General features: G+C 37.5%; 1 protein-coding gene across 1 annotated transcript in view; it reads right to left on the bottom strand.

The window, feature by feature from the left end:
* pard3bb (par-3 family cell polarity regulator beta b) overlaps positions 1-18,665 on the bottom strand; it is a 386,633-nt gene that overhangs the window by 131,330 nt on the left and 236,638 nt on the right. Inside the window, 3 exon segments of the mRNA XM_051118598.1 lie at positions 4,450-4,675; positions 13,645-13,765; positions 13,767-13,855. Of these exon segments, the coding sequence (XP_050974555.1) occupies positions 4,450-4,675; positions 13,645-13,765; positions 13,767-13,855 (436 nt within the window).

Genomic DNA, 18,665 nt, shown 5'->3' with positions numbered 1-18,665 from the left:
AATATTTGTCTATCGATCTACAGAATGCTTGAGATGTTTTAGTCCTTGGCTGCAGGTAAAAAAAAAAAAAAAAAAAAAAATACGAGGGCACATACGAGAGGACTAAAAGAAATGATAAAAAAAAAAAAAATTGGATCAGTAGGTGAGAAACCTGTGACATTCATCAGGAGCAGGTCATTTAAGGCACAACGACAAAATGACTATGTAGCCTATAGTTAAACCAGCTAAAATAAAACCAAATGAGGAGGCATCAACAAATGCCCATTTGGTAGAGATTATTCTCTTGGGAAAGTAATTCATTCATAACTTATCCATTCTGAATCAGCTGATGTTTAAATGAGACAATTGTCTGTGCTTTCCAAAACAAAAAAAAACCAAACAAAAAAAAAAAAAAAAAAAAAAAAAACAAGCTTCCCAGGGGTGTTAGCAAGCTGCATTTTCAGCAGCCATTACTCCAGTGGAGACTGTAATTACTTTTTTTTTTTCTCTCCTAAGATTCTTTGATGTATATGAAGTTTAAAAGAAATAGAGATAATTTGTACCATTCTAAATGTCTTTAAAGAGATAGTTCACCTAAAAATGAAAATTCTGCCATTAATTACTCACCCTAATGTCGTTCCAAATGCGTAAGACTTTCGTTCATCTTCTAAACACAAATTAAGATATTTTGGATGAAATCCGAGAGCTTTCTCATCCTGAATAAACAGCAGCGCAACTGAAACGTTCAAGACCCAGAAAGGTAGTAAGAACATTTTTAAAATAGTTGTTCAACCTATTTCTTTTTTTTTTTTAAAGCTACGAGAATACATCATGATACTCTCGTGAATATGCAACAAAGACTGACCCGGAAGAGAAGAAACTGTTGAAGTTTTTTTTTTTTTTTTTTTTTTTTTAAGTTTGTTTTCTTTGCACACAAGAAGTATTCTTGTAGCTTCATAAAATTACGGTTGAACCACTAATGTAACATGGAATATTTTAATGATGTCCTTACCAGTGTTGTGCATGTTAAGAATAAGTAATTAAATTACTGATTACAGATTACTCCTTTTAAAAGTAATCAAATTACTGTTCTAATTACTTTATTTCAAAAGTAATTACATTACTAGTTACAGTAGTTTTTTTTTTGTACATCCACGAAATTTATGTGAAATATTAAGTTTGTGTGTTGCTTAACATTCCGGCATAAACACTCCCGATAAAATATTTGTTATTAAAGCGTCAACATTCACTGTTATTTTTACTAAAAGCAATAGGCTGCTGCGTGTGTGGTTGCAGAATGCACGGCATTTCGAGCGGTGAGTGGATTCTCTGGTTGTCCATTGCATTCCAGAAATCAACACTGTTTAATGCTGCAAACACGTGTTATAAACAGAAACTCTGCCTTTACGCGTTAACCATTTTTGTTTTATATTAGTTGCTCTTGTTGCTTTTGTGCAATACATGAATAGCAATTCATTTGTTTTAGATGTTTAGATGTTTCTATTAGTCCCGCAAATCATTTTTTCTATTGCTTCACGCACACATGAGTCTCTGCCCACCCGCACCCGCACTTGCCCAACGAGTCTTGTCCTGCGCCGCTCTCTGTTGCGTCGAGTCCAGTGCCAGTGGATTAGAGACCCGCACTCCCGCTGGACTCGATGCAACAGAGAGCGGCGTGGGACAAGACTTGATGGGCGAGTGCGGGCACGGGCGGGCAGAGACTCATGTGAAGACAACAGAAACTGATGCGTTGCCCTCCGCACCTGGTACGTTCTTAAGAAGTTTTAATGTGCTGTGCTGCCTTTTCAGGTGTTTTAAATTGGATAGTTTTTCACGGGTGAAAAGGTTTTCTTCCCCTTTAATTGACAATGCCTTTAACAGAAATAAACTCAAAATAATGATTGTATTTCCAGCTACAGAACGCGTATTCTCTCCATCCTGACTTTGTTTTCATTGGTAGTATCCGCCTGACAGGCGCTTACCAGTCAAAGTAGGTCTCAGGTAGAGGATGTCGCGTGTGCTAGCCAACACCCTTTTTACAATCTAGATGATAAAACACATTCTGTCGGCAATGATGTAACGCAGCGGTAATGCATGCTTGTAACCATACTGTAATTACTCATTTGGAAATTATAACGCGTTACTGCCCAACACTGGTCCTTACTGCCTTTCTGGGTCTTGAACATGTCAGTTGCATTGCTGTCTATGCAGGTTCAGAAAGCTCACGAATTTCATCAAAAATACCTCACTTTGTGTTCCAAAGATAACTGAAGGTCTTACAGGTTTGAAACGACATGAAGGTGAGTAATTAATGACAGAATTTGCATTTTTGGGTGAATTATCCCTTTAATCTTTACAATTTTAATCGATTTAATGCATCCTTGTTGCATTAAGTGTGTTCATACTCCCTGGACCTTCAAAAAGTTGACTTACGGAGAATTTTACTCTTCTATCAACAAATTTTCAGTCTATTTAATCCGTGGATATTTGGCCTGCTCAGGGTGACAGGGCAATCTCACGGCGAAAGATTCTGGGTTACGTCAGCTTTGAGCGAAGGCTGTGTCACATTCTGTGGCGAGCGGCGTCATGCCAAGCTCTTGAACCTACTTCTCTAATCCCCGTGGCCCGCCAAATATAAATAAATAAAACTACGGCGGTTTTTTTAATAACCTTTACATCCCTCACCCCATCAACCACTGACAAGCCAACACATAAACACTTATCTCCTCAGAACAACGGTGCACATTAGAATGATTGCATAGGCACGGGAGGAGAGCTGGCCGCAGTGGGCGCACAGGCAGACTCTCGGCAGACACACGGAAGAGGAAAAACAGCGGGATCAGGCAGAGTCAGGCCGAGTCAGATTAACAGAAGCAAGAGCCGTATCGTAGCCCGCACTTCCTGATGGTTCACCTTGAGAAAGACACCAGCTGAATCAAGTTCTCCGGCTGTTTTCCTCTCTCCGCTGTTTCTATTTCTCTCTCTCTGCTGGAATATTCCGCATGTTGCTGTAACAGCATGGTGTGCTTTTCAGTTTTCCCGGCAGTCATCCAAATTAAAACAATTATAGAGCTAATTGCCCGTTAGGTGGAGCCTGCCGGGGCGTCCATGCTCTGATTTGTAGAATCGCTCATGCGGGTCGTCCTCCACTGTGATGGAGCCGCCTGGTCTTGCCGGTGCCGGAGCCAGTGCCGGCCGCACAATCGACGGGCAGATGGGCAGGGGCTGGCACAGGTGCCCACCGTGATGCAAATTAGGCCTGGCACTGGCACGGTGTGAAGACAGGGGAGATTGAGCGCTGTGACGCAGAGATGGCGTGCCATATGGAGCTGAGGCTGACTGCTCTGTTTACCAGCGGTCGAAGTCAGTTACATACACGCAAGCGGGCCGAAACACTTTCAACCGTAAGCATAAGCCAATAGAGCGTCCCAACAGCAACTTGGGCCAAAATTCCGTCACATGACACGTGAACGACCAGCGAACCATCACCGCAGTTTAGCATGTGCGTCAAATCAACAGTCATCCATCCTGACCTTTACATGTGTGGGAGAATCTGTTAATCAAACCAGCCTTCGTATGAAAATGAAAAACATTTACTCACCCTCACATCTTTCCAAACCTGGCTTTCTTTCTTCAGTGGAACACAATAATCACTCTTTGAATTAAATTACAATGAATAGTGACTGAAGCTTTCAAGTTTTGAAAACTTGACCCAAAAATGACGCCTTTGAATACTGGTGATTTTGGTGTCAAATATGGTGGTTTGGAGTCAACTGATTTAATATATAGTTAAGGCCAAATATTAGAATGAATTAAATTCACTCTCAAAACAACGGAGAAAAAGTCATGAAAAAGACCCACTTTTTGCAAAATGCAATAAAATAAAATAATTTTTTAAAAGTTGTTATTTACTGATATTTATCTTAGACCTCATGACAGAAACAGTCCTATTAGATTATTGTATAATTAGCTCATTTGAGTCTGACCTGAAAGAATTTATAAAACTGAAGTGTTCGTTCACTAAACTGACTCACCCGATTCTTCAGTTCAACTCACTGACTCAATAATCCAGTTGCAACAATTAACAGCTCTCTGGAAAGATAATCAGCAAATAACTTGTCATAAGAAATTATCGAATGACTTCAGAATATAGTGTACGAGTCAAATGGACCTTCTTTCATGATATTTTTATGCTGCTTTTGTCTCTTTTTGAAGCTTGAAAGCTTCAGGCTCCATTCACTGTATTTGCATGAAAAAAGAGTGAACAGAACATATTTCAAAACAACATATTTTATGTTCCATAGAAGAAAGAAAGTCATACGGGTTTAGAAAAACATAAGGGTGAGAAAACTTTGGAGCAAATTCATTTTCCGGTGAACTGTCCCTTTAAGAGAGACACAAAACAACAAAGACAGAAGAAGAGAGGGGACAGACAAAAGGAAATACAAACACAAAGAACTGGGGTCTTGCCTCAGCAACCCGAATCCTTTCTTCTTGGTCTTCTTATCCAGCTCATCGCCGACTTCCTCTGATTTCTTCTTCTCTTTCTCCTTTCCTTTGCTTTTCAACTTGTCTTTCTTCTTGCCTTTGGCCTTCTTCTTCTTGTCTTTCTTGTTGTCCTCATTATCTCCCGCACCTTGTCTGGAGGAGCCGCTGGCCGGTGTATCTCGTCCAGAGCTCTGGTCCGACCCCTCATCTATTTCAATACAACAAGCAAACATAAATTATGATGAATATACAGTGGTCTACAAATAGGCAGGATAACCAAAATTATATACATCACTCATTTATTCTTGTGCTTATATATCATAAACTGCACAAATATATCTTCCACAGCATAAACAGCATAGCAAAACCTTAACTGGTATTTACCTTCAAACTGCCTAGTCCTAGTATGGCCTACATCTCAGAGACATGGAAATATAAAAGATCTCTTCAGAGATATTTTTTTTTCCAGCTAATCTGCCCTGAAGCATCAAAAAGTTGCTCACATTATCATAATCAGAAAGAAGGGATGTGGAAAACTGGATAGAGAGAGGGGGAGGAAGAGGACAGATAAGGATAGAGAAAGTGAAAAAAGAGGCTTGGGTAACTGAGGAACCTGCTGACATAACCATCTGTTACTGGCTATCCACTGTGGGGCACTGTGTGTGTGTGGGGCGATCAATCGCGGCTGCATTATGTGTCTGCGCTCTGAGGTTTGTCAGATGGTAGCGGCGGTGCTGGGAGCAGATGTACGTTTACCAGGCCGCCTCAGAGAGCGTGTTAAAAGAGAGATGAGGAGACGTGCGAAAAAGCATCACTCTTTCATAAGCCTCACAGCGGCCATCTTACTAACCCTCCACTTGTAGCTCAGGGGAAGGTCCCGACAGCCCCTGTACACTGCGATTTATTGAAGGTTAGTTGCATCTTACGGACCAAAATATGACAAGAGAAAAGACAAAGAAATTAGTGAGGGAAGAGACGAGAGATCTGGGTTTGCAACCGAATGCTTGCAAGTAGTGGTCGACTATTATGTTTTTCAATGGTTGATTTTGATATGTAGAGAGCTGGGTGACCAATATTTAGACATACAATGGCAAATCATACACAGAATTGTGACAATTACATTTTTGCAATATTTCTCAAAGGCTTTGACAAAGCCTTATAACTAATACAAGGTGGAACTACCAAATCCAAACACACAATGCATTTAGTGAAGTCCAGTTTGTGAACAAATTATGTTTGTTCACACCAGCAGGAATAGAGAAAGAAAGAAAGAAAGAAAGAAATGTTGTCATTGTTTCTTTTTAGGATTATCAGAGTAATTCTCAACCAGGGGACCTCTGCAAACTTCCAGGGAGGGCCAATGGTCGTAAAATGACTTAAGTTTAGTTGTATTAACAATCCTAATAAAAATGCTAAAACATACAAACACACACACAACAAAAACATCGTATTTTATGAGTTATTTTTCTTACATCAAAAGTACCAGAGGTACTTCTCATCTTAGATGAGGCCTTTGAATATTGTCTTGGACAAATGGTGGTTTTGGAATCAAATAGTTTGAGAACCACTGATTTATATATACAGTTAAGGCCAAATATTAGATTGAGTTTCATTAGTTTCAAAATCATGAAAAAACCCCTAACAGACCAATTATACTTTTGCAAACATTCAGGATGCGCGCACATCATGTTTGCAGAAAACCCCAGAGAGATAGCCTTTATGGCTACGGAATTACACGGATACGTTACAAAATATTTCAATTTAAACAAATTATAGATTGTATTGATTAGATGTCATTTTCAAAATGTTCTCTGCATATTACAAAAGCTTGTCACCCGTAAGCACTGTTATTCAATGAAACTGATGTCAGATAGTGGGATGGTCTTAAAGATCTGAAACAGGGATGACGTTTTTTTGTGACAGACATCTGGTGACAGAAAATGACGGTTTTTAAAGGGGTCATCAGATGCCCATTTTCCACAAATTGATATGATTCTTTAGGTTCTTAATGAAAAGTCTATAATATACTTCGGTTAAAAATTCTCAATGGTAGTGTAAAACAACACCTTTTTTACCTTGCCAAAATCAGCTCTGCAAAAATCATCCCATTCTGGTCGAGGCTGCTTTAAATGCAAATGAGCTCTGGTCGCCCCGCCCCACTCTTCTCTCTGAGTGACGAGCCTGTTTACTTCAGCCGGGTTTAGCCACTAAACTTGCTAACTAGCACATTATTAGGAAAGGCGATCGCAAAGATTTATAAAAAAAAAAAACCCTTATATTCACTTCTGCTGTGAGTGAAGCTGGATCACGAATGATTTGCGCGAACATAGACGTATATATGTAGATCAGGAGGTGCTTTCACTTCACAAACAAACGTAATCCACTGCATCTTCAGCGGCTCAGATGTCGGGAGTAAACGACGACCACTACGTTTATTATTACATCCAGCAACCTCAGTCGCTCAATTCTTGTCTAACTTACATCCCTGCTCCAAAACATGGAGGCTGGACTGTTACAACTGATCTGAGGTAAAACGCTCATGTCAATCAACTATCGTGGGAGCGGCCTCACACCGACAGGCATCTTTATTTTTTCATCATTATTTTTACAGATTAATTAAAAACCACTGCATGGATTTTTATTATTATAGGGTAGATTTGTACATACACTGCCAACACACATTAATGTTCAAACAACATGTAAAAGTGAACTTAGCATCCGATGACCCCTTTTAAGTGGAAATCAAAATTGCTGTGGGTTATAATTGTGCCTGTAACATCATGTGGAATTGACCTCCAACGAGGAACAGGAAAGTCATGAAAAAAAACTCGGTTTGGTGTTGATACACAATACATTACATTCAATACAACTCTGAACCTCTTCCATCTTGAATGACACAGATAAACAAAATCAAACAAAAAGAAAAGCATGCAAGACTCTCTCTGAGCCTCGCCTACACGAACTTCAACTATCGAGTTCGAGGACAAGTCGGTTCTTCCGAGGCTTAGTCCAAGGCCAACAGCAGCATCCGTTTCCCCATGGCCTGATTTCTACACAAACAAATGCCGATCCGCTGTTTAAACTAGCATTGAAGCGGGTGGCTCCGTAATGACTGTACAGCCGTCCTATTATTCAGAGACACAGAGGAACCTCAAAGGCCTGCTCCAGCTCCCACTTCTCTAATATGCATCAGAAAACTCTTTTGTTGGACCAGCGCGAAGGCTTATTGTAAATATCAATCCGCTGAACACAATGCCGGGGAAAAAAAAACGGTGAGAAAGGATAAAGAAAAAAGGAGAGATATTCCTCATCATGCTCACGTCTCAATATGAAAACGCTTTAAAAGAGCAGGGCTCGAGGACTTAGAGAGCAGTACCTATGCTCTGAAAGCCTTACATAATAAAGCTATAATGACACTGCTGTGAGCTCAAAGTGAAATAATGGAAACCATTTCAAAGGGAAATAAATCCCTTCCTTAAATGCCTCTCTGTTTATCATCCTCACTGATGTATGGCCTTTGATATTTATATGGTTTCTTCTTCATGTGAGAAGACAGCATCCTCTTAATTTTCTCGTTAGGGTGGTGGTTTAGTGGCTTGTACCTGGAAGTTACAGGTTCAGTCACTACACATATCATCTATACATTCTGGGCTAATCTGATCATGCTTTCATTGTTTAAATACTGTAGTACTCAGCAGTGTTTAACTCATTTTACTACGCTTAAATCCATTTAAAATCAGCATAAATGCCAAAAGAAAAAGTTAGCAGACTCCATCTAGACCTAATAATGAGTACAAGCTATGTCAAAGAGATATAACATTTAGGCAGAAAGTTTAGTTCTGCCCATGAATATCTAGTTTAGTAGCTATTAAAAAAAAAAATCTACATATCTGATCTCATAAACCTTGCAAACATTTCTAGCTATTAGTTCTTCCTCAAAATTAAAAATTTAAGCAGCACAACATTCTTTAGTAGACTGATCAAAACACTTTGGCTCCTGACATTGTGTAGCAGCTAATCAGGCTGTAACTTGCAATTTTCAGTCAATTCTTGCTGTTTTATATGCAATATACATGGGAACGTACTGTAGGCTGTCAGTGGATGTGCTGTCTGAGAATATCACCATTGTGCCCTTGAGCAGGGCACTTAACCCCAGGTTGCTCCAGGGGGATTTGTTCCTGTAATAAGCCAATGGTTCATATCGTTCAATAGTGACACTGTGTGAATGTCACATAAACAAACTTCACTATAAATTAAGATTGTAACCTAAGATGTTAAAACCAGTTCCAACATTATCATACTAGGGCTGTGTACTGCCAAGAATCTGGCGATACGATACGCATCACGATACAGGGGCTGCGATACAATATGTTGCAATAAATTGCGATACTGTAAACAAGGCGATATACTGGAATATTTCATATTTTATGAATAGGACATAATTTTAGGAATTAAGAACACACCACCATATGCAAACCATTTAATGCTACTGAATCACTTTTTGTGCAGTATGAGTAAAGGGGGAAAATAAATTGCCTGCAAGATTCTTTAGTTATTAAATGTATAAAATGTAAGTTTTTATAAACAGACCATATATATTTTAAGACCCTGCTTTACAATTTAAGTTTATAATTGTAACAATGTCAGATCATTTTGATCTGAACTTAAGAATTACATCTGCTTAATATTAATACAAAAATACAGTGCTTACAGGATTCCTTCGCACCCGGCGTGAACTCATTCACGGGTTTTTTTTTTTTGGCTTTTGAGATAACATTCGCTCCAGGATGCGGCAAACAGTGGGACCACCTTGCGGCCGCTACCCGTCTATGGAGCAGAAGCGCCCCTTGCAGCCGAGGTGGCGCCTGCGCCACGGTTCCGTGGCTTACCGCGTCCTGGAGCGAACGTTACCTCAAAAGTCGAAATGACGCTAACATTAGCGGCATGCCTTTATGCTAGTATTTCCTGTAACTGTTTAAGTTTAGAGATAAGAAGACTGCAATCTAGCGGTCAGGATATACGCTCAAAACGAAGCAACTGTCATGAATCTTGTATGATTATTTTTCTTTAAATCTCGATATTCCGTTTTTGAGAATCGCTACAGTACCGCCAAACAAAATACTGCGCTACACACTTGTATCGATATTTTCTTACACCCCTATATTATATAAGGGCACAAGATTAACAACTAAACAGAATGGAAACTTTTAAGTGTGACATACCCTAATGAAAAATAAGTGCTTAATTGCACTGAATGTGGACTTAAGTTTACATAAAAAACTCCTTAAAAACAATAACAATAAATGAAACAAAATGCAACTAAAGTGAACTTAAAGAAATAAAACTTTTATGACTTTCTATACACACTTAAATGAGAAATCCACAAAAATTGACAGATAATTTACTCACCCTCTTGTCATCCAAGATCTGCATCTCTTTCTTTCTTCAGTCAATAAGAAATTATGTTTCTTGAGGAAAACATTTCAGGTATTTTCTTCAAAAAATGGACTTCAATGGTGCCCCCAAGTTTGAACTTCAAAATACAGTTTAAATGCAGCTTCTAATAGCTCTAAACAATCCCAGCCAGGAAGAAGGGTCTTATCTAGCAAAATGATCGGCCATTTTTTAAACAAATTGACAATTTATATACTTTTTAACCTCAAATGATCATCTTATTTCATCTCTTCGATGTGCATGCATAGTCTGTGTAATCCAGGTCAATACAGTTAGGGTATGTCAACGTCAAAATCGTCTTTTTCAATGTCAAAATCGTCCTACATTGCTGTTTTACCATTTTGATCTTCTTTGCATGCTCACTTTGTAAACACTGGGTCGGTACTTCTGTACCGATGTAGGACAATTTTGAAGTTGGGGGGGAAAAAAGCGAGATGGGAGTGTTTTTTGACATACCCTAACTGTTTTGAACCTATTGAACCGGAAAAAAGTTCACGCAAAACAGTTCACGCAGACTTAGGACGAGCGTTAATTCCTGAATTTTTTTCCTCAAGAAACATAATCGACTGAAGAAAGAAAGACACAAACATCTAGGATGACAAGGGGGTGAGTAAAGAATCTTACCATAAGTCCACTGACTTACATACTAAAGCACATGTACAGTATGTGATTATGTTAAAAAGATATTTTAAAAATATCTTTAATCATTTTAATTTAAATGCCATATATGTTTCAGCACAAATTACAGTACAGTATATTTTAATTTACCATAAATGTTTGACAGTACATTCAACATCCTACTCTTTAAGCACATTTAAACCTGTAAGGCTCATCTTCAGGAACACAAATAAAGATATTTCTGATGTAATCTGAGAGCTTTCTGACCCTGCATAGACAGCAGAAAGGGTCAGAAAGGTCTTGGATTTCGTCAAAAATATCTTAATTTGTGTTCTTGAAGATGAACAAAGCTCTTACGGGTCTGGAACGACATGAGAGTGAGTAATTAATGACAGAATTTTCCTTTTTGGGGTGAACTATCTCTTTAAGTACTCTTTTTAAAAGTATCCTACTCTTTCACAAGGGTATGCATGAATAGAGTGATAAACAAATGTATTTATATAATCTCTCTCTCTCTCTCTCTCTCTCTCTCTCACACACACACACACACAGGGTGGCTGGTTAGAATGTGATGTTTAAACTCTTTTCTCTGAACACAGGCAGATTATTATCCCTCAACAGGGATGGTAATGAGAAGTGAGAGGAACGCTGTGTGCCTAATTACTGTCCTCAATAATTAGTAATAAGCTGCCGCTGTTTTCTTGACCGGAAGATCACGGTGTGCACATGTAAGTATGTGTGTGTGGCATCTCCACATCGAGGTAAACAGCAGATGCAATCACACGTCGCTGAGCAAATGAGTAAATAACCTGATAATTTGTGTTAATGAGTTTGTTTTGAAGCTACGAACTCATAACTAGGTCATCCCAAGTTGCACTATTGAACTACATCTTAGTTTAAAATTTAGAGATAATTTTACAACGGCAGTCCTGGTTTTATCTGGATTTCCATGAATAGGGAAGTAAGATACTGTTTTTGGGATGTTTGTGTGCATGAGATGGGATCTTAAGTCTTCAGCTGTGCTGTATCTGTTCACACTGACCATAATGAACAACCCCTTTCCTCTCTCACACTCTCTCCTTCTTTCGCCACATGTCTGTAGTCTGTCGTCTCACGGAAGGGCCAATTAGGCTGGTGTGTGGGAAGAGGAAGCACATGACAGGGACAAAGCCAAACACTTTACTCTCAATTACTCTCCCTCAACAGTCACTGACTTTACTCACACACAACCACAATCATTACAAATACTGATGTAGACTTATGGAAGTCTTTAGGGATCAAAGTGAAATCCAGAATATAGCAACTACCAATTTCTTAAAAGGGGACACAACTTGCTTTTTTTTTTACACTACCACTCAAAAGTTTAGAGTCGGTAAGTTTCTTTGTGCAAAAAAAAATAGTACTTAAAGAAAAATAGTTCTGTTGATCAAAGGTGACAGTAAAGACATTTATAATGTTAGAAAAGTTCTATTTCAAATGTCCATTGAACTTTAAACTATCAGTCAAAAGTTTCTGAACAATAAGATTTTTAATGTTTTTTAAAGAAGTCTCTTCTGCTCATAAAGCCTGCATTTATTTGATCCAAAGTACAGCAAAAACAGTAAAACTTTGAAATATTTTTACTATTTAAAATAACCGATTTGAATATATTTTAAAATGTTTATTTATTTCTGTGATTTCAAAGCTGAATTTTTAGCATCATTACTCCAGTCACACTTTTGATCAATTTAAAGCATCCTTGCTAAATAAAAGTATTAATTTCTATAATTTCGATTATAGTGTATAATATTACAAAAGATTTTTATTTCAGATAAATGCTGACCTTTGGATCTTTCTATTCATCAAATAATCCTGAAAAAAATGTACTCAACTGTTTTAAATATTGATAATAATAATAATAAAATGTTTCTTGAACAGCAAATGAGCAAACATGTGACACTGAAGACTGTAGTAATGATGCTGAAAATTTAACTTTGATCACAGGAATAAATTATATTTATTCCTATATAAATATAGGAATATAATATAATATTATATATATATATATATATATATATGGTAACACTTTATTCTGATAGTCCACTTTAGACATTCTACTAACAGTAAGTAACTTCGCAACTGCATGTCAACTAGTCATTAGAGTCACTCTTCTAAACTTTGCAAGTATATGTCAGCTTATTCTACTAACCCTTAACCTAACCTAACAGTCTGCTCTGAGAGTTAGTAGACATGCAGTTGCAAAGTAATGAGAATTAGTTGACATGTAGTTGCCAAGTTACTTATAATTAGTAGAATGTCTAAAGTGGACTATCAAAATAAAGTGTAACCAAATAAGACAGCCCATAGTACGTTCCCATGTATATTGCGTAAACAGCAAGAATTGACTGAAAATTGCCAGTTACAGCCTGATTAGCTGCTACACAATGTCAGAAGAGTGCTATAGCTGCTATACCAAGTTTAGAAGAGTGACTCTAATGACTAGTTGACATGCAGTTGCAAAGTTACTTACTGTACTGTTAGTAGAATGTCTAAAGTCGACTATCAAAATAAAGTGTTACCATATATATTTTAAATATATAATATAATATTATATTATATTCCTATATTTATATAGGAATAAATATAATTTATTTCTGTGATCAAAGCTAAATTTTACTTTTTGGTTCAAATAAATGCAGGTATGGTGAGCAGAAGTGAACTCTTCATATTAAAAATCTTCTGTTCAAAAACTTTTGACTGGTGATGTATATTCATCTGATAATCCTGTATTATGGTTTCCACAAAAAATAACTTTTTTGAGCATCAAATCAGCATATTAGAATTAGAGTAAAACAGATTAAAATAGAAAACAGTTCATTTAAATTGTAAAAACATGTAATTTTGAACAAATAAATACAGCCTTGGTGATCACAGGAGATTTCTTTCCAAAAAAAACCTACTGGCCCCAAACATGGTAGTGTCATATACTTTTATTTCCCCTCATGACAAATTTCCAAAATAATCAGAACTGAAAAGCTGCACACAAACCTGTGCTGCTACAGGGGCAGAAATTACACACTGCACCTGTGACTGTGAATGTGTTGCTGCTACATTGTAGGTGCTCACCGTCATCATCCTCTGGCGGCCCGTCATATGATTTGTCGATTGCTGCCCGGAAGCTCTCATTGCAGCCACGCCCTCTCACCATGTGTGGGCGGGGCCTGTGGAAGGGCAGCAGCTCGTTTTTTCTTGGCCTCTGTCATGGCAGTCTGCAGACTCTCTAGAGAGCTGGACTTCTTTAGGCCTAATGTGGGTCCCAACTCCACTCCACCACTCACTAAGACAGGACAAAGAGGGAAACACAATAAGACATAATGACACTTTATTACAGTGCTTGCCAAAAATCTTCTCTACAAACTTTTGCAATTAATTCAAATTCAATTAAATATACAGAATCCATCTGAACTTTGTTTTTGAAATTTGGGATTTTAGCTTGAAAATCTCTCATTGAAGCAATATACTTACAACAATAAGTTAATAAAAACTGGCAGCATTTGTGGCATAATGTTAAACAGACTTAAATAAATGAGGTTGATCGTTCATTTTTCCTTGTGCTAAAGGGGTAGTTCACCTAAAAATGAAAATTGTCATTAATTACTCATTTCTGATGAAATCTGAGAGTTTTCTGACCCTGCATAGACAGGAACACAACTACCACATTCAAGACCCAGATGAGAAGAGAAGAAATTTTTAAATAAAATAGCTATTTTTGTTTTCTTCGCACACAAAAAGTATTTTTGTAGCTTCATAAAATTCAGGTTGAACCACTGATGTCACATGGACTATTTTAATGATGTCCTTACTACCTTTTTCGGCCTTAAACGTGGTAGTTGTGTTGCTGTCTATGCAGGGCCAGAAAGCTCTCGGATTTCATCAAAAATATCTTAATTTATGTTCCCAAAGATGAACGAAGGTCTTACGGGTTGAAACGACAAGAGAGTGAGTAATTAATGACAGAATGTTCATTGTTTGGTGAACTATCCCTTTAAATCAGGAGACTTTCTTCAACTTTTACTGAAGAATAATGTTAGCTATTCAAAATATAACTGTAATCATGCTGTTGGCAAACTACATTACTTTCTTGCATTTATTTGTCATTTGTGCAGAACGAAAGACATTAACCTAAACTCGAACTTTAAAACTATCATTTGCTGCTTAGCAGGCACCGGTAGTAGGAATCTAATACTCTAGCATCAGCGCTTTATGAAAGACTCACTCATTTGTTTCTGTGCTAATCAAAGATGGTGGGTCAATAGAGACCACTGGAACATTTCCCAAAGGCATTCCGGGAAGAAGACAAAGCAAAACGTTAATAATGTTTGAAGTGCCAAAGGTGGATCTTTATAAGACTGAGCATGTATGTGAGTGTATGTATGTGTGTTTGTGAGTGCGTGAAATTGTAAACACTCTCTCTCCTCTAATGAAAATGACTTTTTAAACATGCGCCTCCACAGGGAATGATGGATGAGCGCTCAATCCCGGGACTCGTTTCTCCATCAATCAGAAGCACCATCTCTCTCTCGCTCTATCTCCCTTCTTTCCATCTCTGCATACCTCCATCTTTCCTTTGGTCGACCCCACCCTTCTCCAGACATCTCCTACACCCACAATCATTAGCTAAAGCACCGCAGCTCCCAGAATGCATTCATGAATCAGGAAATCATCGTATCGACAGGTGGTGCGCCTCACTGGAATTCCAATCAGCCTGGCCTGCTGCCGGCACCAGCCCCTTTTTTTGTTTGGCTAATGGTCGTTTAAATGAAAGTGGAAGTGGGATCAGTCGTTTAATCTGTGTGGCCTCCAAACTGCCAGAGAAGGCCAGACGAGATGAGCCCGGCCCGGCCCAGCTGCACGCTTTCTGCTCTCAGGATTATGACACCAGAGAAATTTATGCACATATAATTTGGGATGTGGTACAGAGAGGGAGAGAGAGAGATGAGGAATGGGGCGCTGAGAGACAGGGAGATGAGGACACAGCTGGATGAGAGAGTCTCCATATAACATCACAACAGATGCCACACCTTGAAGTTTGACAAGAAATGAAAGTTCATGAAAGTTCAAAGGACGACAAAGTATTATATGTGCATATGTATGTGACATGCTGATTGTTTGTAGGCCAAAGCAATGTTTAACAAAAGCATGTATTCAAAAAAGCTATAGATATCTTAATTAATTACGTATTACAGTACATTTAAAAGTTTGTCGTCTGTAAATGTTTTTAGTGCTTTAATGTTCTAATAAAGTATCTAATGTTTACCAAGGCTGAATTTATTTGATCAAAAATAATAACTAATATTGTGATTTTTTTTTTTCTTTATTATGTAAAAGAACTCTATGAAAGCCTGTTTCCGCCACTAAATAATTTTTTTTTTTTTTTAAGTTATCGCAAATTTTTATCTCACAATTCTGACTTTTTTTCTTGAGTTATAAAGTACAATTTTGAGGGGAAAAAAGACTGATATGTTCTCAGAACCACAAGTTTATATCTCACAATTCTGACTTCTTTTCTCAGAATTGTGTGATATAAACTCACAAATGCAAAAAAAAAAAAAGTTAGAAATTCTGACCTTTTCCAGCAAATGCGAGTTCGTGATCTTGCATTTCTGACATTTTTCTCGGAATTTTGAGAGAAAAATTCGCAATTCTGATTTTTTTTTTCCTGTAAATGTGAGTTCGTATCTCACAATTTTGACTTTTTCTGACTTTTTGTTCCTCAGAATTGTGAGACATAAACATGCAACTGCAAGTTATAGGCCTGGTTTCACAGACAGGGCTTAGACTAAGCTAGGATTAGGCCATAGTTCAATTAGGACATTTAAGTCATTTTTTTTTTTAAATGTGCTTAGAAAAAAAACATTACTGGTGTGCATCTTGAGACAAAACAAAGGCACTGATACATTGTAGGATCAGTTAGTGCAAGTTTCTCTTAGTTGAAACAGCCCAGACTTACATTTTAGTCTAGGACTAGGTTTAAGCCTTGTCTGTGGAACCGGGGGATAAAGTACAATTTTGAGGGGGGGAAAAAAAGACTGATATGTTCTCAGAATTATGTGATATAAACTCCCAATTGCAAAAAAAAAAAATTAGAATTGCAAGATAAAAATGATGGGGTTTTTTTCCCCTTAGAATTGTAACGTAGAAACTCACAACTGCAAATTATAAAGTACAGTTTGGGGTTGGGGGGACTAACTTCTTTTTCATATCTTCTTTGACTTCTTTTTATTGTGTCTTGCAATTCTGATTTTTTTTCTCTCAGAACTAAGAAATATAAACTCGCAATTGCGAGTTCTAAAGTACAGTTTGGGGTGGGAGGGACTGACTTCTTTTTACAGTATCTTGCAATTCTGACTCCTTTTCTCAGAATTGAGTGATATAAACAATTGCAAAAGAAAAAAAAGTCAGAATTGTGAGATAAAAATGTGCAATTATGACTTTTTCCCACAAATGTGAGTTCATGTCTTGCAATTCTGACTTCTCTCAGAATTGAGTGATATAAACTCACAATTACAAAAAAAAAAAAGTCTGAACTGATAAAAACGTGCAATTCTGACTTTTTTTCCCACAAATGCGAGTTTGTATCTCACAATTCTGGCTTTTTCTGACTTTTTTTCCTCTGAATTGTGAGATATTAAGTACAGATTTGAGGGGAAAAAAGACTGATATGTTCTCAGAATTGCGAGTTCATATCTCACAATTCTAAGAAAAAAAGTCAGAAAAAAAAAGTCAAGGAAAAATGTTGCAATTACCTTTTTATTTTTTATTCAGTGGCAGAAACGGGCTTCCATAGAATTGTTTTCTATTTCAGTACATCCTAAAATGTAAATTATTAATGTAATGGCAAAGCTTAATTTTTTGCAGCCATTACTCCAGTCTTCAGTGTCACATGATCTTTCAGAAATCACTCCCATGTGCTGATTTGGTATATTACATTGTCAGTTGTCAGGAAAGGGAGTTAGTTAACATGCCAGGGACTAGATCTTCTAGCTGGAAGAATGACACATTAGAAATGACTATAAACTATCGCTTCCAGCCAACTGTCATATGAGTCCAAGATTGACATTAAACGTCAGCACGTTGTAAATCCTGATACGAGCGTGTCGTGAAACTCGTGTGAGAAATGACAGTCCTCTGTGTTTCAGCGTCACTTCTCAGAGTGAGCTTAGGAACATAGTTACATCATGCTTCACAAGTTGCTGATGTTCACGTCAAGTGTGAACTTACCAAAAAAATGATGGGTTATTTTTTTTTTTTTACCCAAATGCTGGGTTTAGCCTGTTGGGTCACTTTATTGGGTTGATTTTAATATTTTTAACCAAATGCTGGGTTCAACTTCTTGGGTCATGATATTGGGTTATTTTAAACATTTTTTACCCAGGTACAACCCAGCTGCTGAGTCACAGACAGAGTGCGGGCAGAGTCCTCTACAGGAGAGAGCGGTTCTCAGCGCTGACCGATTTGGTGCATTTCTTCAGCAAAATAAAGGTTTGTATACATTTTATTTAATTTATAAAGTCTTTACTGTGCTGTAAATTGTATTTTACACAACGCAACATACAAGGATGAGATCAACAATGATGGAAATGCCTTTTGCCTTGCATAAAATAAATGGATTTTATTCGTTACAGTACTGAGTTTAATTTAATTTGATGCTAAAATATGTTCTTGAATGTCAGTACTGTTTATGGGCAGGTTTTGGAGTCCGTCGTGGCATCTTTCAGCTACGAGTGAAACACGAGGCCACGGTCTGGAGTTTGCAGTTACCCCGGCGAACAGTAGCCCTTCACCAGCTCAGATTTTGGTGACACACCGGTACGCAAATTAGCGCCATTTCATTAAAAAGTGATTACAGAGAACGGTTCAATACACTAAAATTAAAATGTTACTTCTAAATGTTACATTTTTATGTCTAAAATGCTTGTTAAACGAGTTTAAATGTATGTAATATTGTAAATTGTGCTGTATTTGACCAAATAAGTTAAATTTGTCTTGTATTTTGTGTTCTTGTTTAATAATGTTCATCTTTTGATTATTGCTGTTGCCTCTAGTAATTCTGTGTGTGTTCGTTTTTATAAGTTCCAGTCCATTTT

Source organism: Labeo rohita, chromosome 9 (genome assembly GCF_022985175.1).
Source record: "Labeo rohita strain BAU-BD-2019 chromosome 9, IGBB_LRoh.1.0, whole genome shotgun sequence".
Lineage (NCBI taxonomy): Eukaryota > Metazoa > Chordata > Actinopteri > Cypriniformes > Cyprinidae > Labeo > Labeo rohita.
The sequence above is the reverse complement of the archived record's forward strand: the minus strand, read 5'-3'. Positions and strand labels throughout refer to the sequence as shown.